At 39.9% G+C, this 23,400-nt stretch overlaps 1 protein-coding gene across 1 annotated transcript in view; it reads left to right on the top strand.

Annotated features, from left to right (window-relative positions):
• edc4 (enhancer of mRNA decapping 4) overlaps nt 1-21,450 on the top strand; it is a 32,021-nt gene extending 10,571 nt beyond the window's left edge. The window contains exons 8-29 of the mRNA XM_046864058.1: nt 2,594-2,703; nt 2,903-2,986; nt 3,123-3,218; nt 3,412-3,511; nt 3,850-4,030; nt 4,178-4,244; nt 4,436-4,533; nt 4,718-4,908; nt 5,033-5,109; nt 6,916-7,048; nt 7,887-8,350; nt 8,536-8,637; nt 8,714-8,857; nt 8,969-9,002; nt 9,248-9,428; nt 11,244-11,399; nt 11,596-11,711; nt 11,904-12,069; nt 12,550-12,736; nt 13,636-13,855; nt 14,189-14,352; nt 19,254-21,450. Of these exons, the coding sequence (XP_046720014.1) occupies nt 2,594-2,703; nt 2,903-2,986; nt 3,123-3,218; nt 3,412-3,511; nt 3,850-4,030; nt 4,178-4,244; nt 4,436-4,533; nt 4,718-4,908; nt 5,033-5,109; nt 6,916-7,048; nt 7,887-8,350; nt 8,536-8,637; nt 8,714-8,857; nt 8,969-9,002; nt 9,248-9,428; nt 11,244-11,399; nt 11,596-11,711; nt 11,904-12,069; nt 12,550-12,736; nt 13,636-13,855; nt 14,189-14,352; nt 19,254-19,437 (3,255 nt within the window). The 3' untranslated portion in view covers nt 19,438-21,450. The remainder of the gene's footprint in view (nt 1-2,593; nt 2,704-2,902; nt 2,987-3,122; nt 3,219-3,411; nt 3,512-3,849; nt 4,031-4,177; nt 4,245-4,435; nt 4,534-4,717; nt 4,909-5,032; nt 5,110-6,915; nt 7,049-7,886; nt 8,351-8,535; nt 8,638-8,713; nt 8,858-8,968; nt 9,003-9,247; nt 9,429-11,243; nt 11,400-11,595; nt 11,712-11,903; nt 12,070-12,549; nt 12,737-13,635; nt 13,856-14,188; nt 14,353-19,253) is intronic.
• The last annotated feature ends 1,950 nt before the right edge of the window (nt 21,451-23,400 follow it).

The following is a 23,400-nucleotide window of genomic DNA, read 5'->3' as shown; positions in this document are numbered from 1 at the left end:
TGCAAATAAGTATTTGAACACCTGTCTATCAGCTAGAATTCTGACCCTCAAAGACCTGTTAGTCTGCCTTTAAAATGTCCACCTCCACTACATTTATTATCCTAAATTAGATGCACCTGTTTGAGGTCGTTGGCTGCATAAAGACACCTGTCCACCCCATACAATCAGTAAGAATCCAACTACTAACATGGCCAAGACCAAAGAGCTGTCCAAAGACACTAGAGATAAAATTGTACACCTCCACAAGGCTGGAAAGGGCTACGGGGAAATTGCCAAGCAGCTTCCTGAAAAAAGGTCCACTGTTGGAGCAATGTTTAGAAAATGGAAGAAGCTAAACATGAGTGTCAATCTCTCTCGGACTGGGGCTCCATGCAAGATCTCACCTCGTGGGGTCTCAATGATCCTAAGGAAGGTGAGAAATCAGCCCAGAACTACACGGGAGGAGCTGGTCAATGACCTGAAAAGAGCTGGGACCACCGTTTCCAAGGTTACTGTTGGTAATACACTAAGACGTCATGGTTTGAAATCATGCATGGCACGGAAGGTTCCCCTGCTTAAACCAGCACATTTCCAGGCACATCTTAAGTTTGCCAATGACCATTTGGATGATCCAGAGGAGTGATGGGAGAAAGTCATGTGGTCAGATGAGACCAAAATAGAACTTTTGGGTCATAATTCCACTAAACGTGTTTTGAAGGAAGAAGAATAATTATGTACCATCCCAAGAACACCATCCCTACTGTGAAGCATGGGGGTGGTAGCATCATGCTTTGGGGGTGTTTTTGTGCACATGGGACAGGGCAACTGCACTGTATTAAGGAGAGGATGACCGGGGCCATGTATTGCGAGATTTTGGGGAACAACCTCCTTCCCTCAGTTAGAGCATTGAAGATGGGTCGAGGCTGGGTCTTTCAACATGACAATGACCCGAAGCACACAGCCAGGATAACCAAGGAGTGGCTCTGTAAGAAGCATATCAAGGTTCTAGCGTGGCCTAGCCAGTCTCCAGACCTAAACCCAATAGAGAATCTTTGGAGGGAGCTCAAACTCCGTGTTTCTCAGCAACAGGCCAGAAACCTGACTGATCTAGAGAAGATCTGTGTGGAGGAGTGGGCTAAAATCCCTCCTGCAGTGTGTGCAAACCTGGTGAAAAACTACAGGAAACGTTTGACCTCTGTAATTGCAAACAAAGGCTACTGTACCAAATATTAACATTGACTTTCTCAGGTGTTCAAATACTTATTTGCAGCTGTACCATACAAATAAATAGTTTAAAAATCATACATTGTGATTTCTGGATTTTTTTTTTTTAAGATTATGTCTCTCACAGTGGACATGCACCTACGATGACAATTTCAGACCCCTCCATGATTTCTAAGTGGGAGAACTTGCAAAATAGCAGGGTGTTCAAATACTTATTTTCCTCACTGTAGCTGTAGGCCTCTTGGGAGCCTCCTTGATCAGTTTTCTCCTGGTCCTCTCTTTGCTTTTTCATTGCTATTCCAAGCTGAAGTTTACCAAAGGCATGCTATCAGAATCCTATAGGAAGTGCTGACTTTATTTGGGTGTAATTAGTCACTTTACTTGATGGCAGGTGAATATTAATCACTTATTAAAACAACATCAGACAGCACACGACCCTGCCATTTTGCAGGGGATTCAATTCTTATAATTTCTATCCTGGTTTATTATTATAATTTATTATTATATAGTGTATTATACTGTAATTTTTGTGGTGAATGCTTTAAACCTATCAAACCACACACAGACTGGTAAATCTGGTGATTCATGTAATGATTAATAGAAAATAAAAAATGCATATGAAATGAGACATACCATTAATTAAACATTAATAATTGATTTTGCTGCAAGAAGCAGGAAGGAACTGCATTACTGAAATCAGAACAAGAGCCTTCTGTATCTGTCTGTTGGTGTAATTCTCTCCAGAAAACTATCTGAAATTCATCATTTTGGGTTTGTTCCCAAGTTAATTGTTTAGTTTTTCACTTCTGGTTGAAAAAAAGTCAGGGGGCAGAATTGAAGATGCGGCAATTTTCTCGTGGCAGTGATGAGGATGGTCAGGATTTGAAATGAGTTTATTAGAGGGACAGCGCATGTAGGACGTTTTGGAGACGAGGTGAGAGAGGCATGATTGAGATGGTTTGGTCATGTGCAGAGGAGGGACATGGGGTATATCAGTAGGAGAATGCTGAGGATGGAACAGGGAGAGGCTAGGGAGGCGGTTTATGGATGTGGTGATGGTTTGAAAGAGGTAGATGCACAGGACAGAGTGATCTGGAGAAAGATGATCCTCTGTGGTGACCCATAATGAGAGCAGCCAACAGAACAAATTATCACTTCTGGGGAAACTGGTGTCTGTTTCGATGCATATAGTGTAGCATCAAAACAAACACAGAATAATAATCTGGGATATCCTTGTTAAAGGCTTTTGTTCAACTTTTTGCTATTTTCTATATTTATTTACAACTGTAAAGTATGTTTAGATCCAGCAGGGGGTGTGGTGTATTGCAAACAATAATGACTTGTCCATGGTTACTTCCTGTTTCATGCTCTTTTTACTGTCTTTGTACAGCGTATCAGCGAAGGTGCTTTGTCACCAGATGGCACGGTCCTCGCCACAGCCAGTCATGATGGCTATGTCAAATTCTGGCAGATCTATATTGACGGACAGGACCAACCAAGGTAGACTTGTACTACTTTTTTGTTTTTAAGAATTTTGCTTCTTATTGGTAGTTGTGTTCTGAATCATTAAATCCAAAACAGCTTTATGTATTTTCCTTGCTTTATTGTGTTAGCTCATGCTGCTTTCTCCTGTAATTCTAAATGGTCAGTCTGTTCATTTTAGAGTCTTGTGAATTCAATAAACTGTTTTGATCGGCAGATGTTTACATGAGTGGCAGCCACATAATGGACGGCCTCTCTCCTGCCTCCTCTTCTGTGACAACCATAAGAAGCAGGATCCAGAGTGAGTGACCATGTATAGTCCTTTCATACACACAACCTGCAAATCCTAAATATAATCTAATTCTAGACCTTGTGGAATGTCGGTGTTGATGAATGGTAATGTGTGTTCACTATTGCTTACTTGTTTTCTTTTGTAGCGTGCCGTTCTGGCGATTCTTAATCACAGGAGCAGATCAGAACCAGGAACTGAAGATGTGGTGCACAGTATCGTGGACTTGTCTACAGACTATTAAGTGTGTCCCTTTTTCTTTGTATAGTGCATTTTATGATACTGTTGTATTTTAAACAAAATGTGTATGTAGCAATTGGATCAAGAAGTGCTCCCTTCTTTTTGTGCCAGTGAATTATTTAAAATCCATGACTTATGCAAAAGCCTGTTATAAATTCATCATGATCAACATGACTATCCTTATCCCAACCTTACAGGTTTAGTCCTGACCCAGTAAACTCGAGTGTTCTGCCCAGTCTGAAAGCCAGTCTGGACCTGTCTGCTGAGTGCCTCATTTTAACAGATGTGCAGAGGAAGGTCTGACCTTGTCTTTGTCATTCATTCACTTCTGCAAAAACACTCACTTTAAGTGAGATTAGATTGCCTGACATACCTGTACTGAAATAGCAAAGCAACTAAAGCAAAATTAAATATTAATGTAAAAAGTGGAAATGATCTGTATACATTATATGCATTTGTGAAATGCTGATAAAAGCCCTCTTAATAACTGCCATGGGTTTTCATTTGTTGGTTTTCAATTATAGGAGTAGCAGCCAGTTGTTAAAGTAGATCATCAGTTTTTAAATGTGATATTAGATTGAGTCTAGACTAAAGAATGATCCCAGATTAATTCCCTGCCTGTGTATGTTTTGCAGGTTCTGTATGTGATGGAGCTTCTTCAGGATCAGGAGAAGGGCCATGCTAGTTTTATGGCTGTCTCAGAGTTCCTGCTTACACACCCTGTTCTAAGCTTTGGTGTTCAGGATGTCAGCCATGCTCGCTTGCGGCACACTGAAGTCCTCCCGCCAGACGAGGAGAGTGAAAGCATGACCACAGGTTAGCTCCTTTTTATGTATGTATGTATGTATGTATGTGTATATGTGTGTGTGTGTGTATGTATGTATGTAATATATATATATTAAAATAAATTAATAATATAAAATATACGCTTACTAATATATATTTTTTCTTTGTTCCACACAGAGGGAAGCCAGGGACCACTGGAGTCAAAATCAGGAATCCAGATCAAACTTTACTGTGTGCATACAAAGTGAGCTGATTAGATTGCCCATTATTTCTCCAAAAATCTATGCAAATAATACCATTTTGCTCTGGGGTGTTGCTTTGTGCACAATATTTATTAGTCTGTACAGCCCAGGGCTTCGGCATGTATTCATGGATAATAATTGCATACAGAGTTATGAAATGTTGACTGCATTCTGGCTGGTTTTCCTCCCACAGGTCCCTTCAGGATGTGCAGATCTGGTTCCAGCCTAACCAGGGCGCTGCTGCTGCTTCCCTGTTTATGCCTACATGCTCTGGCTCCCAGGACGGCTTTGGTATGAGTGCAGAATAATGCGAACACTCATATTTATTTTCCCTGGCTCTAACCTCTAATCTGTTTTGTAAATCCTGAGCTGAGTGCAGCTCGGTTTCATGATTTTCTGCTCGGCATGTGCTAATGTGTGGGATTATTATATGCCTGGGTCATTTTGCTCAAGTTTTTATGTGCATGTGCTCCAGGTTTTGCAGACCCTTTCACTGATTTGAGCATGGAGGTGTTGAGCTCAGATAAGGAATCTGGTGCAAGTGGTTCACAGACAGACCTATGTAAGATCCCCTCTCTCCCAGCTCCAGCTGACTTCCTGAGCCCCTCTGGTTCAACCATGCCTAAACTCATGACCCCGGATGCCTTCATGACACCCAACGCATCCGTAAGCTTCTCGATCACTTGCCAAAGGCTTTTTCTTCTGTTGAGATCACTTCGTTTTAGATGAAATTTCACAACAGTTTTGTTGATCTGAATTAATCATTTCATTTGCCTGTGCTTTTTTTCAGGTACCAGCCTCCCCTGGCAGCAGTGCCAGCAGTTTGACTATAGTAACTGCCATGAGCAGCTCAGACAGTGGTCCAAGGTTAGTCTCCAAGGTTAAAGTCATCAAGGTTGTATCTACAATGCAGTCTGTTTGAGATGTTTAATACAGTGTTAATTTAGTTTACACCACATGCACATTTTCCTTTTCTTTTGGGTTTTATTTGCAAAAGAGAGAAAGGCACTAGAAGTATAGACGCTGCTCAGCCTGGAAAAGTTGCACATCAGTTGTGAAGAGTGTACTGTCTTAAAGTGCAACCAGCCTGATTTGTTGATTTGAAACTCACCCAGTTTGTATTTCAAGCACTGTTCAAAAACTCACCAAATAATTCAGTGCTAAAGATAACATTTGCTGTAATGTAGTCGATATACAGCATCTCACAAAAGTGAGTACACGACTCGCACTTCAGCAACCCTTTTACTATATCTTCTCAAGAGACAATACTAGAGAAATAAGACTTGGATATATTTTAGAGTAGTCAATGTGAAGCTTGTATAGCAGTACAGATTTACTGTCCTCTGAATATAACTCAACATACAGCCATTATTGTCTAAATACAGGCAACAAAAGTGAGTACACCACAAGTGAACTTGGCAAAACTGTGTCCAAAGTGTTAATATTTGGTGTGAGCACTATAGATATCCAGCACTGCCTCAATCCTCCTGGGCATTGAATTCATCAGAGCTACACAGGTTGTTGCTTTGATCCATCCCCAGACCATGATGCTGCCTCCACCATGCTTGACTGTTGGCAAGACACAATTTTCTTGTTGTTCTTACTCCCAACCAGAGCATCACCACACATGCTGAACACCATCTGAGCCAAACAATTTTTTCATAGTCTCATCAGACCACAGGACATGGTTCCAGTAATTTATGCTCTTGGACAGGTTTTCTTCAGCAAACTGTTTGTAGGCTTTCTTGTGAGCCAGCTTCAGGAGCGGCTTCCTTCTGGAAGTTGCATTCTGTGGCCTGAGCACTGATAAGTTAACCTTCCGCTTTTGCAACCTCCAAAGCAATGCTGCAGCACTCATGCGTCTGTTTTTTTGAAGCAGCTTCTGTACCTGATGCACAGCATGAGGACTCGACATCTTTGATGAACCCTTGCGAGGCCTGTTCTGAGTGAAACTCAGTCTTGAAAAACCCCTGTATGACCCTGGCCACTGTACTGTAACTCAGTTTCAGGGTGCTGCTGACCTTCTTATAGCCTCTGCATCTTTGTGCAGAGCAACAATTGTAATTTTTTGCCATGTTGAACATCTTGTGGTCAGAATGAGAGAATTGTACCAAAAACACCTAATTTTAACTGCTCTAATACAAGATATACTAATAATAAATTTGTATTGTCCTGTCAAACATGGTTACAAAGCATGGTTACAACACATACAGCTGTTATCACTTAGAGTGTACTCACTTTGGTTGACAGTTATTTTGACAGTAATGGCTGTATGTTGTTAATTTCAGAGGACAGTAAATCTGTAATGCTATACAATCTGCACAAAGACATGTGGTTAGTTAATATTTAAATGTCTAAGGGGGGATTTCTTTGTGAAAAAGTTCCTTTTTGTGTTTGGTCACAACATAATACATTTAGTACAGTTTACAACCAACACTATGCAATTACCATCCTAATATCTGATTATTGCAACTTATGTTTGTAAATTTGGTAGACTGCTTTTGACCATTTGCTTCTTAAATGGTCTTCTCAAACTGGCTGTTCTTTGTAAGGACAGTGCACAGTCCTAGAGGCTGAGGAGCCCAAGAGTGTATGTTCATGTCATATTTCTCCTTTCGGCTTATTATTTTATTACCCATGTTGGCTCTAAATTTATATTTATCTCTGTTGCAGGGCTGCAGATGACCTCACCCAGAGCCCTAAGATGTGTACAGATGCAGTCAGTAGCAGCTTGAACCTCAATGCCAGCACTAGCAGCCCTAGAGCCAACTCGATCCTCATTTCAGGCCTGGGCGAGAATATCCAGGTATTTAATCCACCTATAACCAGCTACATAAACACCTGCATGCTAACATGCTACATGGAAGTGGTAGATAAGTGTGGAACAGCTGTACAGTAGATTACAGCTGATTTTTGTGTGATTTAATTTATATCAGTTGAATTGAGTTATATATTCAACATGAGTGGACAAATTGGAACGCTTGCCTGCTGGGTAAGTTGGTTCCAGTGTGTGCTGAGTGTTAAGTTTTGGTTACCTGGAAACCCTACTGATTAGAGTTGTGTAACTACAGTAATACAAATTAAGTGAAACAAATAAGCATATGTATTTATCAGTAGGGGAACGCTTTGTAGCTATAATCGTTAGCCTTTTCGATAAGTAATTCGTGTCGTATGTTTGGCTTCAGCAAGCCATCTTAGTGTTCTACTTATAACACTACTACTTATGCATGGTATATTTAAAAAAGAAAATAAATGACCTGAATTAATTTTTTTGTATTGCTTATTTTTTCTCTTAATATAAATTTTTTTTTATTTCTTTGTCTGGTTGTTAACAGCACAAAATTTGCTCATCACAGATAACAAGGCTAGTAATTTATACACTCCTGTTCAAAGGTTTAGGTTTATTAAAAGAATATAAGGAAATGTTATTTCTGCAAACTTGCATTTAGATGTATATTTGAATCTAATTGGGGCAACACACTTCCAACCCCATTCCCCATTTGGTGCCGTTCATCCTTGCTTCATGTTAGGGTTTCTCACATACTCTAGTCCGTTCTTTCTTTTTCCTGCGTGAGGCCTCTCGGCTTTGTGAGGCGGCCTCCTACGCTCACTCTGCACTTCCCCATCCTCTTTTTCATCTGCAGGTGCTGCCCTCTCCGAATTCCTCTATGTCTCTCGACCTCCAGGCTATGGAACCTGTGCTGCTACCCCAGGCATCCCCTACTAGAGCTCGCTCACCTGACGTAATCTCTTCGGCCTCCACGGCCATATCGCAGGACATCATCCCTGAGATTGCCTCAGAGACATTGTCTAGGGGGTTGGGCGAGGCACGTGACCCCCTCCAGGGCCTTCAGGACAGCATGGCATCAGCAGCCTCAGCACTGCAACTGCTCTCACCACTGGACTTGAGTGGAGGAGCATCTGGAGATGGTGAGCAAAGGCTCAGCAGCACGCCCTCATTGCTGGAGACAGCGCTGTCGCAGGAAAACGCAGTTAACGCAGTTGCATCATCTTGCTCCGAAAGTGGTGCCAGCCGCAGCTGGCCTGCAGCACCCGATATCACACGTGAAACACGGAACAGCCTGCGAGATAACGGCCTGGGAGAATGGTGAGAAGGGCTCAGAAATACTGATCACAATCTGCTTTATGGTTCTATTCTACAATCTAATCCCAGGCTTTACATTGGAGGTTATTTCTGAGACTTGATGTTTGGCAATGAGGTGATATGACCTGTGTATGAAACAACCATGTAAAAAATGTCATCCTTGATATTTTTTCGTGAATGTGCTCTAGCTCTAGAGAGGACTTGAAGGACATGCACATGTCGTCCCCCTTCCACAGACGCACCTACCACCTAACACAGAATGACAGCCAGGATGCCAGTGCAGAACAGAGGTATGCACTACAGTACCCCTCTACAGAACACATACAGCTATAGATACAGTCTTTATAACATTTGTCATTTTGACAGCGATCATGATGATGAGGTGGCCAGTCTGGCCTCATCTTCAGGAAACTGTGGCTCTCGAGCCTCTCACAGGCTCCCAGTGAAGGACTGGAAGACTTCACCTCGTGGCTCGCCCAAACTCAAGCGCAAGAGCAAAAAAGATGAAGGGTGAGCTATATACGCTGGCGTGTTAACTTTATATGCAAAATGTAACTGTGTCAGGTTTTAGAAAATGATTTTGACTTGGGTGTATTAACGTTAACTTTAATTTTTCACTAGTGATTCTTCGCAGTCCAGGCATGTGGATAGTCAGGTAAGGTAACTGTTCCTGTGCTAAAAGTATAGCTTTGTACGGCCTGCTGTAAATAATATCTACACATTTCACCTGATTGTTCTTATTCATTTGGGTGGAAAGGGTTCATTACAAACTTGCTTGCAAGATTAATCAATTCAAGTCTGGCTAGTAAAGATTTTCTGCAGTAATGCTTCATTTTCTTGTAAGGTCCAACATAACCCACAGTTGTGATTTGAATGCATGTTTCTCTGTTGTTACTGCAGCTGAGCATGGAGGTACAGGAGGAGCTGCTGTTGCTGCTTAGGAGCCAACAGAGGGAGCTGGATGAGCTGCGGCAGAGCCAGCAGGAGCTGTTGCAGAGGCTCACGGGCAACATGGATGCTGTCCAGAGCTCCATAATGGCCCACGTAGAGCACGTCCTGCACACTCAACAGGAACAAGGACGTATCCTTCCACTAGAGGGAGCATGTCAGTGAGGTTTTTAGATAAACAGTTTAGTCATAGACAAATCTGAATGTGTATGAAATTGCTTGATAGAGCTTTGATGCAGTGCATTCAGACCTGAAATGGAGCTAGTTGATATGTCAATATAGCATTATTATAACACAAAAAGTGTGCAGTCGAAGTGTCACATGGTCTTAATATTAATATGAATATTCTAGCCTAGACCATCAGAAGACATCCCTACATTCAGATGTGTGCTTCCACCTTTTTGGCGAAGGATAGGGAAGGCTCGCATAGAAGTGTGATGATCAGGCGTCCACATAATTTTGGCCATGTGTCTTTTCAGTCTCAGTGTTTACAAAAATGATTTTGTTGTTTAATACTGAACTGCTTTGTGAATTGATCCTGGAACAAAATGTTATGTTACTTAAGCAATACCACACATGCCATTATTCTGGATCTGTGGACAGCTGTGATTAATTTTCAGCTCTGTGAGTGAAAGTAGTGAAGGGATGGCTCCATTAGCCAGTAAAAATCATGTCGAGCAAGTAAAATTTCCAGCTGCAGGATACGGCGGGGCTGAAGTGTATCTTGACTGGCCATGCTAGGTTTTATTCACGGCATCTGAACAAATTCAATCTAGTATTTGTATGCACACGTTCCTCACCCTAAAATTTTTGGAAGCAACAGACAGCAGTCAAAAGGTGCCAAAGAGCATAAATAATCAGATGGTGTGTGTTCATATTACAAACTAGCAAAAAAAGACCAATATAACTCCCCACGACATAACAATAAGTCACAGGTGGCAAATAAATCAGCAGTCATTTGCTAACAGTTTTCTCCCAGATAGTGCCAATGGCACAAAATCTTTATTTTTTAAAGAAACAGATTAATACCCATGACTACAGTAACTATCTATTGAACGAGTGCTGTGACTTCTTTACAAGTAAATGTCAGCACTATTTGCTGCAATGAACATCTCCAATCAAGCGAGCCATACAAAAACCAGCAAGAATTCAAAACGTTTAGCCAAAGCTCAAACCACAACAGAGCAGTCAATAAATAAATCACAAATGGTAATAATGAAGACGTTTGTGCACACTATGCCATTTTGCATCATTTACCCACGCAGCTGTAAAAAACATAAGTAATCCATATCTTGTATAATAATATATGCATATAATGCATAACTTTTACAATTTCCAAATTCTCATAAAGTAATTTGTTATATTGTTACATAATGTGTGTGTGTGTGTGTGTGTGTGTGTGTGTGTGTGTGTGTGTGTGTGTGTGTGTGTGTGTATACGCATCTTTGAAGCCATGTGTATTTTGCAATGCAGTATTTGGGAATGTGAAAATAACACTGCATTATGATTTTGTTCTGCCATTATGTTTCTAGCTTGCTTGTGTTATTTTCGTAATGCTTAAAAATAAATCAGAAGGGACATATTGCTTCAAATTCCAGAGACATCCCGGGCTATGGCATATGCGTAAAATGATTCTTATTGACACTGCAAATAAATGAGAGCTAATTTCTGGTTGTCACAAATTAAAGAAAAAGGAAGTAATCCATCTATGAACCCATTTTTAAGCCTAATGAGTCTGTTTACATGTTGTTTATTTATGCAAATAATTTTTTTTCACCATTTAGTGAAGCATTTTTTTTTTATTTCAGTGTGATTTAAATTCATACCAAGGTTCTGACACTTTTACTATGAGAATTCTGAAGGTACATTTTTCATGACACCAGATAATGACTCATTGATTTTTTTGCACTGATTGGTTTTTGGACCTTGACTGGCTACAATGTGTCAGAAAGAACAATGGAGCGGGTGTTGGCAGAGGGGCACACACGGAACCAGCAGCTCCAAGAGCACATGGCACAGCAACTGGCTCACACCCTGGGCACCACTGTCTCAAATCGCCTGGACAAAGTGTTACGTGAGGAGATGAAAAAATCAGTTCCTCAGAGTAAGAACTAATTATCAATATCCAACCGTCTAAACAAGCACCCCTTTGTTTTTGTCTGTTAATGTGTGTGGATTTTTTTATTTATTACATTTTAAATATTTGTGTCAGTAATTCTCACTCTTTTGTACCCTAGTTTGTGCTGAAAGCCCTGTGTCAGAAACGATAGTGATAGTGTTCCTTGTTCTATGTGTTGCAGCCATAACAAAGAGTCTGGAACCACTGACTGGACAGATGAGTAACGTTATTGCAGCCAAGCTTGCTGCAGTAGAGACTACACTAAAGGAAAATGTCACCAAAGTTGTTAAGTCTAAGGTTAGCTTCTGAGATTCTCATTGTGACCTTGAGCATTAGCAGGGATGGTTGCACACTCTACGGTAGTACAATTGCAAATTAATGCAACTTTACAACTAAACGAATTTTGAACATGGCATGCCCTATTGTCTTAATGTGTGTATTTTAGTGTTTAATTAAAAACGTACAATTTCTGCACTTTTCCCTTTGCAGAACACTACTGATGCCATCGGTCGAGCTGCAGCCGAAGCCATGCAGGGTCCTATCCAGGCAGCCTACAAAGATGCCTTCCAAAGCATTGTGCTTCCTGTATTTGAACGTGGCTGCCAGTCTATGTTTCAGCAGATAAATGACAGCTTTAAACAAGGAACCAATGAGTGTAAGAATCACCAACACAGAAAGCTTCCATTTAAAGATATCTGTTCATAGACTTGGTTGTTGTGCTGTTTTTGGTTTATTTAATAGGAAGAAATAAAGACCTTTTATCTCATTTATATAGTATCTCCCCAACCCACATATGTGAAATGACTAATAGTTGTTTTGGACAAATGTTTTCAATGATCCCATATTTACACCTGGAAAAGCTTTACCCTTTTGTAGATTAATAATTTTTTCCTGTTTTAAAAAAAAAAAAATTTTAATGAGTTTTTATTATTATTATTAAATTTTACTCTTTTGAAAAATAGCAGGAAATCAAACTGATTTCATCATTCATCTGAAATCCTTTATTCAGGAACATTATACAAGAGGATTATTCTCTTGTTTTGTCCCATAAATGTACCTAGTGGTGGTGGGGTGACCTCAGCAGATTGAAGTGACCCAAGATGATATTACTAATCTTTTTCCCGTCCCCCAACAGACATTCAGCAGCTGGAAACACATGTCAAAAACAGGAAGCAGAGAGAACAAGATGCCAGAGACCCTATAATTGGTCAGTTGCAGCTGATGATTGATTCATTGCAGACTTCCCAAGACCAGCTGGCCACCACAGTAGCAGCCAGTGTGCGCTCTGAGGTTCAGCACCAACTTCACATGATTGTGGGAAAGTAAGGCACATCCACACATGATCACTCGGAAATTAACTCATTAAAATTCCAGTGGCGTGCATGTCTTCAGATTGTGCTTTGAGATTTTCTTCTTTTCTCATGAATATCTTGATTGACTTGATCCTTAAGGTTTTTTTTTTTATTATTATTATTAAAAAAATTTTTTACAGAAATTTAAGCCTGGGTGTGATTTTTAGCACAAAAGCCAGTTTTTCAAATGAAATTTTCCCCCCACAGTTTTGTGTTATGTAGAAATTTACCTGGATTTGAAGAGCATGTAAAATTCTCTCATTTGTTTGTACTCTGATGGAATTCAAAGCCATCCACAATAGGAGTTTGGTACTAATTTGCTTTCGTATTCAACTAGCTCAGCTTTAAGTAATCATCATTAGCTTTATGAATAATAAAGCGCGGATTCCATCTGGAGCCATTACAAAATGTAAATCAATGTGATTTTTCTGCTGTAAATGCAAAACTTGCTTTATTCTGCCGAGTACTCGCTCATTGACTCTCCGAGCTGTCAGTTTGTATGTAATGCACTCAATTGATCGTGTTTAAGCCAATGTTATTTGCATCAGTTAATCATTTTCCTAATAACTTCAGTCTTGCTTCTGCCTGTGCTATTTGTATTGTGAAAATATTGGGCTTTCCAGGACTGAACCCAGTTTCCTTCCCTAGTTTTACACTGCTACGATGACTAGCATTGAAACATCATAGTAACAATACAGTTAGTGTCATTATTTCATGTTGGAAATATACATGTAGCCGGTCTTTTCTTTAAGACTTGAACTGATATTTGTTTTACTCTCACGGGCTGTAACCAATGTTCACCATTACGGGTCTACTATGATTCTTCGTACCCTGGTGCTCTTTATAACCCAATTCTGTGTGCTTTGCAGTCTGCAGGATTCGATCCTTAACCAGGTGCAGCGCATTGTGAAGGGCGAGGTGAGCCAGGCTATGAAGGAGCAACAGGTGGTCGTCACATCTAGCATCATGCAGGCCATGCGCTCAGCGGCCAGCACACCCGTCCCAACTGCCCACCTCGACTTCCAGGCGCAGCAGGCCAGCATCCTGCAGCTGCTGCAACAGGGTCAGCTCAATGAGGCTTTCCAGCAGGTCAGGATATGTTCTAATTCATAAAAATAATACCAAATACATGGTAGATATTTTTAGTAACTATTTTACCATTAGCAATTCCAGCGCAAACTCTTCTTGTTATAAATTTCAGTTCAATTGAGTTACATTTCTGGAACACGTACTAAATTAATTGTAAATTTACGCTCTCGTGCAACACTACATAGGGGGTTCCCCCTTTCTGCAACAAGAAGAACAAAAGCGAGCAAGACAAATTTTATTTCATATCTGGGTTTTGTTCGTGCTTTTAAAGTCACACAAAATGCAACTTAACCTTATCCTGAATGATGTTCTAAATAATTAATGTTTCTCTAGGCATTGTCTGCAGCCGATTTGAACCTGGTACTCTACGTGTGTGAGACCGTTGACTCCCAGCAAGTGTTTGGCCAGAGCCCTTGTCCCCTGCACCAGGCTGTGCTGCTCTCACTTATCCAGCAGCTCTCCACCAACCTGGTTACACGCACCGACCTCAAGATCAGGTCAGTCTCTAAATGCAGTAATGAGTCTTTACACTAACAGTCTGCTTACTGAAATTGTGCACATCCTGCCAAGGAACATCGCTTTAATGGGCATCTCAAAAACTCTTTAAGCTTAGATGTGTAAGGTCAATGTAACCTTCCTATTTAATGGCAATTTCAACCAGATTTGATGAGATGAAGCAACCCCCCCTTTCTGCCTGGCAATTTCATCTGACAATGACCTTGAACTGAGCACCACTTGGCTGTAGTTCCAGGCTGCGTTGAACTCTTCCGAGTTGAATTTGTCTAAGTTTTTTAATGATCTCTCCAGGCAAAAGTGGGCTAGATATATGTGCAAAGGGAGAATTAGCAGCTTCATTCTAGTCATAGCCTAATGTTCCACTCACACACTGCCCAGTCCCTTTATTACTCTTAAAACTCTGTGATTGCTAAGGCCACCCCTGAGTTTTACTCACAAATGCTGCTTTATAATATTGTCCATATGGTCATGTATTACATTGTAGAACATGTGCGCATTGGTGTTATTGAGAGATCCAAATGTTTGCAGAAACTAGTGAAAATTCTTCTATTGTGCATCAATAGTAGAAAAGAAGAATCATCGAAATATTGACATTCATCAAATTTCGTAGTATTTGATATGCCCACAATTTTACTTAAAAGACTGATGTGTACAGCAAGTTTGTGCATTGTAATTATTTTTTGCTCTAATCACGAATGTGTCATTTGAGCACCTGCTTAAGTAAGCTAAGTCATAAGGAAAATCTGACCTAATTTTTTATTTATTAATTTATTATTTATTTAATACTAAAAAGCATTTAACATGGGTAATATCACCAAATGTAATCTTAAGTTTAAATATTATTAAAAGATAACAAGTGAACACAACATGCAGTTTTTAAATGAAGATTTATTATTGAAGGGGAAAACAAAATCCAAAAGTACCTCGCCCTGTGTGAAAGTGTTTGCCCCGGGTTAAAACTGTGGTTTCACACCCGAGTTCAATTTCTCTCGCCACACCCAGGCCTGATTACTGCCACATCTGTTCACAATCAATAAATCTCTTAAATAGGATCTGCCTGACAAAGTGATGTAGACCAAAAGATCCTCATAAGCTAGACATCATGCTGAGATCCAAAGAAATTCAGACAGCAACGATTCATCCAAGAGGTCACAAAAGACCCCACAGCAACAGCTAAAGAACTGCAGGTCTCAATTGCCTCAGTTACGGTTCATGACTCCACCATAAGAAAGAGACTGGGCAAAATGGTCTGCATGGCAGAGTTCCAAGACGAAAACTGCTGCTGAGCAAAAAGAACATAAAGGTTCGTCTCAGTTTTGCCAGAAAACATATTTTTGGAAGGTGTGTGTCCCATTACGTCTGGCGTAAAAGTAACACCGCATTTCAGAAAAAGAACATCATACCAACAGTAAAATGTGGTGGTGGTAGTGTGATGGTCTGGGGCTGTTCTGCTGCTTCAGGTCCTACTGTTCACTTTGTCTTGTTACAACAGGTTTACTGGCGGAGCTATTTTGTGTTTTGTCCTGCACTGTCCTGTGTTGTCTGCACTGTTTGCACCAGGTTGCACACATGCACTTTATGTGGTGAGGACACTTACTAGTCCTTAGCCCCGTGTTTTCTGTTTCTGTGATTGTTGTTTAGTGTAGCATCAGGGTTCTGGAGGAACGTTGTTTCATTTCACTGTGTACTGCGTCAGCTATATATGGTTGAAATGACAATAAAAGCTTCTTAACTTGAATGAATTCTGCTGTTTACCAAAAAATCCTGAAGGAGAATTCTGTTTGTGACCACAAGCTGAAGCGAACTTGGGTTCTGCAGCAGGACAATGATCCAAAACACACCAGCAAGTCCACCTCTGAATGGCTGAAGAAGAACAAAATGAAGACTTTTGAGTGGCCTAGTCAAAGTCCTGACATGAATCCTATTGAGATGCTGTGGCATGGCCTTAAAAAGGCGGTTCATGTTTAAAAACCAACCAATGTGGCTGAATTACAACAATTCTGCATTGATGAGTGGAGCAAAATTCCTCCAATAATTCCTCCACAGCGCACTCCACAGATTCACTGCAAGTTATAACAAACGCTTGATTGCAGTTGTTGCTGCTGAGGGCGGCCCAACCAGTTATTAGGTTTAGGGGGCAAACAGTTTTTCACACAGGGCCATGTAGTTTTGGATTTTGTTTCTCCTCTATAATAAAAACTGCATGTTGTGTTCGCTTGTTATCTTTTACTAATATTTAAATTAGTTGGATCATCTGAAACATTAAAATGTGACAAACATGCAAAAAAACAAGTATTCTGGAAGGGGTCAAACAATTTTTCACAACTGCTTCAAACTTTATGGCAAACACCAATCAGCCACAACTATAACCTGCCTAATACTGTGTTGGCCCCACTCATTCTGCCAAAACAGCTCTAACCTGAGGCCTGGGGCTTGTTCTTGGTGAATCTCTAATTACATTCGAGATCAGATTACACATCCAAGATCATCTAATCGTGGTAATTATGTTGTCTGGTTAGGTTCTCTGAACACGTGCGGACGTGGTTAGTACAGCAGGATTGTATTGTTTTAGATAATTACACATTCACGTGAAGCTTAAATGATATTGAAACTGTGATAGTCAATGCTGTGCTTTTGCTGGCCAGTGGTACAATGGCCACTGAAAACATGATTATATTATACTATTATAGACATTTTATTTATTTACTTTAACTGCTGCAGAACAAGAGATATTGCCCAAAGGCTATGATGAATTTGAAAGCCTTAAATGCCAGGGAACACCTCATCATCTGCAAAACCAAAGCAAGAGAACTGGCAGAAGAATTGCTGACAAATTAACAAGAAGACATTAAATATTCAATTAAATTTTATTTGTATAACGCTTTTAACAATGGACATCGTCCCAGAGCTGCTACTATACTACTTATACTGTATTTTAATTCTTTATTTTTTTCTCTCACGAGGGATACAGTATTGATCCAAAAGTAAACTATCATGCTGCGCTGAAGGGCTCCAGTGTGTCCCGTGTGCCGCATTAAATTCGGAAAGCTCTTCACATTATTATTGTACTTTCAGCAACAGTAAAAATGGAGAGGACGTGGCTGTGACAGACTTCCTGTATTAAGTATACTTTTGAGCTTATGAACCTGTTGTGACTGGTTTTTCGAAGCACATCTTGGATTTGCAAACAATCCCAGATGCCAAATCCTCAACAGTAGAAAATGTAGCTAATTAAGTGATCGGACCTCTGGACTCTCACCAAGATGTTGGCATTAGATCCTTAAGTCCTTTAAATTGTGAGCTGGGGCTCAGGGATCAGACTTTTTGTCCAGTATTTTCCACAGATGCTCTGTTGGATTGAGATCTGAAGATCTGGATTTTGGAGGCCAAGTCAACACTTTGAACTCTTTGTCATGTTTCTCAAACTCTTTCAACATGATCCTGCTCAATATGCTATTAATATTTATTTGTTTATGTCTAAAATGAACAAATTTCATAGTAAAGTGAACAGATGACAATACGATGACACTAATGCACACCCCAGACCGGGTTTTTTTTTGTTTGGTTGTTTGACCCAACTGTATGTAACAGGTTTGTTAGCCTCTCTTTGCCTCGAAGATGCATGAGCTCAACTTTTATCACAAGTTACTACATACTGCAAGTTATTTATTTGAGTCACCTCCTGCATAGGAGACACACAAGAGAACTACCCAAAATTATTTCCAGAACAGGAGGGGCGGAAAGCTTTTAAGCCTGAGTACAGAGCAGCCTGGATTTTTACTCACTGGTGCAGGTTGTGCAGATGCAGTGAAAACAATGTGATACAGAACCTCAGAGCATGGCCATCTGCTAAAGGGTCCGCTATTCAATTCTAGCAACACCTGGCTTTTTTTTTAATCGCTGCTTTAATGTTGATTAGCGCTTGCAAGGTAATTCATATGACTTTTAAATAACATGCAGTAAAAGGGTGGAGCCACTGCAGCACCCGCATTCTAAAACACATGGTGAATCCAGACAGCTGGCCTTTTACTAATCCTTCACCGGGTTTTTATCAAACGCTGCCTCTCCTCAGGAGGAGGGGGGGGGGGGTAGAGTTTTGTCCAATGCTGGCGTTCATATCAAGCAGTAAGTAGTATCTGTTAGTACAACAGTTGAAGGCTGGTTTTGGTGCTATGGGAACTGGTGTGGTGTGAGAGAACATTAATAAGGGCATATCAAAGATCACTGCTTCTCTAATTCAATATTAATTGCTGGAGTGCATTCTCAGGGCCTCTCCAGTGTAATGCGATTAGGTTTCAAAGCAAACTAATAACGATCTGAAAAGCGGAGATTAATGGAGCTCGTCGAGGGGGAAAAAATGCTGTAAATCATTGGACATTACACTACATTCTTTTAATTTAAATAATAGTAACTGGGTTTTAGTTATATACAATGCGCCAAATGTGCATTTAAAGGCAATTCGAACCCCCGCCCCAACCTTTTTTTTTTTTTTTTTTTGGTTGTCATATATATATATGTGTGTGTGTGTGTGTGTGTGTGTGTGTGTGTGTGTGTGTGTGTGTTTACTGATATTTATTTGGTGAAAAATGCAAGCCATGTTAGTTGATCTTTATTTCATGAATAGACAGAATACCCTATATATATATATATATAATGAAGATCTGAACGCACAGACAGCTGCCTATGTAGTCATGTAGAAAACTACTCCTCTTATTTAATTAACTAAAAGAGCCATGTATTTTTCTTTCGGTTACTGTGGTTAGGGTGCATTAATATTTAAGTCGTTTTGATCCTCACAAAAATTTTAGGATTTGTGTGTTTGGAGGGCAGAGATCTTATTTGTGATTTATAACTGTGCCTGTTCCTCTCTCTGCATGTGTAGCTATCTGGAGGATGCTGTGATGAACCTAGATCATGGTGACCCAGTCACCAGGGACCACATGAGCGCCGTGCTGTCACAAGTGCGTCAGAAGCTGTTCCAGTTCCTACAGCAGGACCCTCACAGCTCCCTGAGCAAGCGTGCTCGCCGCCTCCTGATGATGCTGCAGGGTCTTGTTAACCACTAACGCACTTCCACTCCGCCCTCCACTTGCCCATCTGCAGTCTTATCGACTTTCACTCTCTCCTACCCTGCCCCTCCCTCCCTCGGCTTGCCTGTACAGATCACTATGCTTTGCTCAGTAGCACAAATGATCCTCAGCGGATTGCATGGTGGGATTTGTAGTCCAGACAGAGACGCTGTAATTTGCGTTATGACAGCACTACATTTCCCATCAAGCCCTCCAAGATATAGTAGATATAGTATGTGACATTCTTGAGCCATTTTTGCTGTTTGGTCTTTCATCGTTTCTAGTAACAAGAAAATAGTTTGGACTGTTGAGGCAGAGGATTTTTTTTTGTGCTGTCATTCTGGCAACGTGAAACTTGGCTCCTGAATTTGTGTTCAAGAACTAAATTTTATAATCAGTAAATAATTCTACTTGTCCGGAGGAGTAACACAACTGAATATATCCCACATTGAACTGCTGGACTCGTATCTCATGCAACCCACACATCATGCATCTGATTAGTCTACAAACGGTTTCTGAACATTCACATCCATCACATTAAAGGACTTTATATGCCAAAAAGGAGCGCTTTAGTCTGGTTTATGTAAAAAGCTCTTGGTTGTTACGCGGAGAGCGGTTTGACTTATAAAAAAAAGTGTAGTGCTCCTGTTAGGTCTCCAGGGGGCAGAAATTTATATGGCTTCCATCTGCATTTATATCTGTCTGTTTATTTGCTCTTACTTTGTGTATAGTTTCTTGTCTTCCCTCAGCCCTGGTGAGAAGCACTGTTTTCTTCTCTTTCTAGTTCAGATTTAGTTCTGCCCACTTTTTCTTGAATGTTGTTAGTTCAAACCAGAAGCTAGGTTTTAGTTCTGCAAAAAAAATTATAAAACGAAGAAAAAAGAAAAGGGCAAAAACGCTGTGTTATGATGCACAGGAATTTATTTAGTCATGTTCTCATTAAAGCAAGGACACATTTACAGAAAGTGCCTTATTAGACATGGGTGATGTGCTTCTGGATCCCTACCAGATGGGCCATATAGCTGAATGTCTGCTCCTTAAACATTTATCTTTTTTTGCTCTTGGGGAGGGATATAAAATGCATCTGGGCAGCCAGAAGGCTTAATGCATTTTTTTTTTCTTTCCTTTCCTAAAAAGTACTCAAGATTTTGTAGTCTTTGAGTTTCCCCCAATCTGAAAAGTATTTCATGTGACTGACATTTAAAAGAAACATTCGAATTAGAGTGCTATTGTTGGTGCACATTTATGACCACAAAGCAAAAAACTAAATAATTTTTGATTTGCATGTTGTAGTTTTTTTTTTTGTTTTTTTTTGGGCTATTCAGGACCATCATTATTGTATTCTGTACTCTATTCATAATCACCATAGTTAACTGATGTTTTCTTGGTGAAAAACAAGCATTGGGAGATCACTAATCGGTATATGCTAAGCTGAGAATGCTTGCATGCTGCTGAGAAAAGCTGCGTGTATATTCAGTCTAAGATGCCCTTTTCCACAAGCTTGTCAATTCCCATTAGTGTTAGATGTCCAATACTCCAGCACCCAAAGACCTGCATTTATCTCACTTCTCCCTCCTCTTAAATGAATCCAAACGTGTAGCTCTTTCACTTTTTTCATTTCTTAAACAGTGCTCTGTGGTTGAATAGTTTGTTTTCTGTGCGAGTTTTTTGCTAAAACTCATTTTCATCCTGTACCACAGTTGTAGGCAGGTGACTTCATTGTAAATTGATCAAATAGTTTTGATGTTCTTGAGTACTGTTTGAGTTGGATACTGATCAGGGTAACGCATCAGAATCATACAGACGTGAATGTCAGAACCTTGCACATTTCCAAGTTTGCGTTTAAGATCTAGTTCTTGTTTCATTTATGACAAATATGGATCATTTGATTTTTTTTTTTTTTTTCTAACATTGTTCTGAATTTTTTTTTCTTTTTGTTTGATTTACGTTGTATATTTTACACCTACTTCTTTTACCCTAGATGTTTTGGAATAAAAAAAAAGGAAAATACTTTGTTCAGTTATATGTTCAGTTTGAGTGTTCACTTTATTTTGGAGTGATTTAAAAGAAATAGTTATCCTGTCTTGGAATAGATAAGGAAATAAGCCATGTAGACACTGTTTTTATTCCCTCAGCTATAGAACTATTTTGTTCTGATTGTTTAATATGACCATGTTGTAAATAATCTATGAAGTTGATGGTAACTGCATAAACTGGGTTTATCTGCCAAACCTGATCTTATGACAAAGTTTTTAAGAAATCTAGAAATGGAGATGGGGTAAGTTTGAAAAATTTACTGAGACACCTTTTGGCTGCCAGACTAGCCTGTGTGGGAGCCTGTTGGACTCATGTTTTTGAGCTTAGGATATTTAGCTTAAATTGGACTTGACAGCTGTCATTACGTCAGTTTTTATTTGTATTTATTTAATTATTTTTCCTGACAAGACATGCAGACTAAAGTTTTCCCGGTGAACAGTTTTCAGCAATGACCTCATGTGAAAATCTTTCTGCATCATTGATGTGTAGGTAGTAATATAGTATTGCTTTCCGGTTCAATGACTGACTGTACAATATTGTGCAATACAGTAGGCCACTATGCATTTAATTAAAAGGGGCTGGGAGATGGGCGATGTGCGCTCACCTGTGTCATCACTGCTGAAGGCAAATCGTCAGTCTCTGCCTTTTCTCTCAATATGTATAACAGCTTACACACAGCACAGTATGCACAAATTCAATAGATTCCTCTTACTGTATGTATCTTGTACATATAAAAAGAAATACTATATGAATTGTTTCTCTTTGGACACGATGTGAGGGTATCAATCTTCTGTATTGAGACACCATTGAGTCTGTATCTACCCCATTACAAGATTCAGTCAAAACAGATCATTAAACAGGATGTATTACAAATTTGGGCCGACATTTTATTACAAAAATTTACATTTCCCCATGTATAAAGACTTTTGAGACACCCTATATATATCTGTGGGGGTCCCTTAAAAAAAAAAGAGGCTGATCTCATTGTGATGTGTGTATTGCTATAGCCCCCTGGCATATAATAATCATATCACAAACCAGTACTCAAATTGATTCAAGTCTTATGGGGGGTCCCCAGTTGTTCAGTAATTTATATATATTTTTTACTAAAATAATCTTGGGGACCCCCTAAGTTTTTACTTGTCGTTCTCCCCCATGGCATATTTAATACAGATGCAGCCAAAGTGGCTCAAAAGGGAAAATGAAATGCAAACGCTTTTCATCGTATTGCTCCACTTGCATTCTTATTCATTCTTGAACTAGCTGAGGTCATTTTTTTGTATATTTTAATAGGTGCTTAAGAAAATTTAATCCTCATACAACTGGTTCACCTTGAGACCACAATTTCTTTTTCAGTGTTCCTATTGTCAGCAAAACTCAGAGCTGATCAGCCTTGAACCATTCATGGAAATTCTCCTCCTATATCCAGCAGCCATTGTCTCTGTATATATATTGTCAGGTTCACTCAACTTTGAATCCAAGTTATGATTGAAGAATTATCTGGAAGTCAGTGACAGGAATCCCTCCAGTTCCTGAAGGTGGTCTGCAAATAATGTGATTTAAACCAGATTTCCACCCCACAGAGTTTGATTCCCTGACAACTATCTTATTCTAGACTATTATGAGAGCATGATAATGCTGCTAGAAGTGATATTGTTGGCTTCTTGGCCCCAGTTTCTGACTTACTGTTTGCATCATGGATTGCTCAATTCTTTCAAGCCAGAGTGTTTGATCCAAACACTGATGAAGCAAGAGCTAACAACCATGGACAGTTGGACTTTCAAGATACTCAGCTGCAGTACATCGAACATACCGCTGTCTGTTCGTATATTGATTCGCTCTTCAGTCGAGCACCAAGTTTGACATCGTGGATCTTTTTGGTACCGACTAAAGAGAAACATTCATTTTGTGTTAATCTTACAA

Source organism: Silurus meridionalis, chromosome 13, assembly GCF_014805685.1.
Source record: "Silurus meridionalis isolate SWU-2019-XX chromosome 13, ASM1480568v1, whole genome shotgun sequence".
In the NCBI taxonomy this organism is placed as follows: Eukaryota; Metazoa; Chordata; class Actinopteri; order Siluriformes; family Siluridae; genus Silurus; species Silurus meridionalis.
This window is presented reverse-complemented; position numbering and strand designations above follow the sequence as displayed.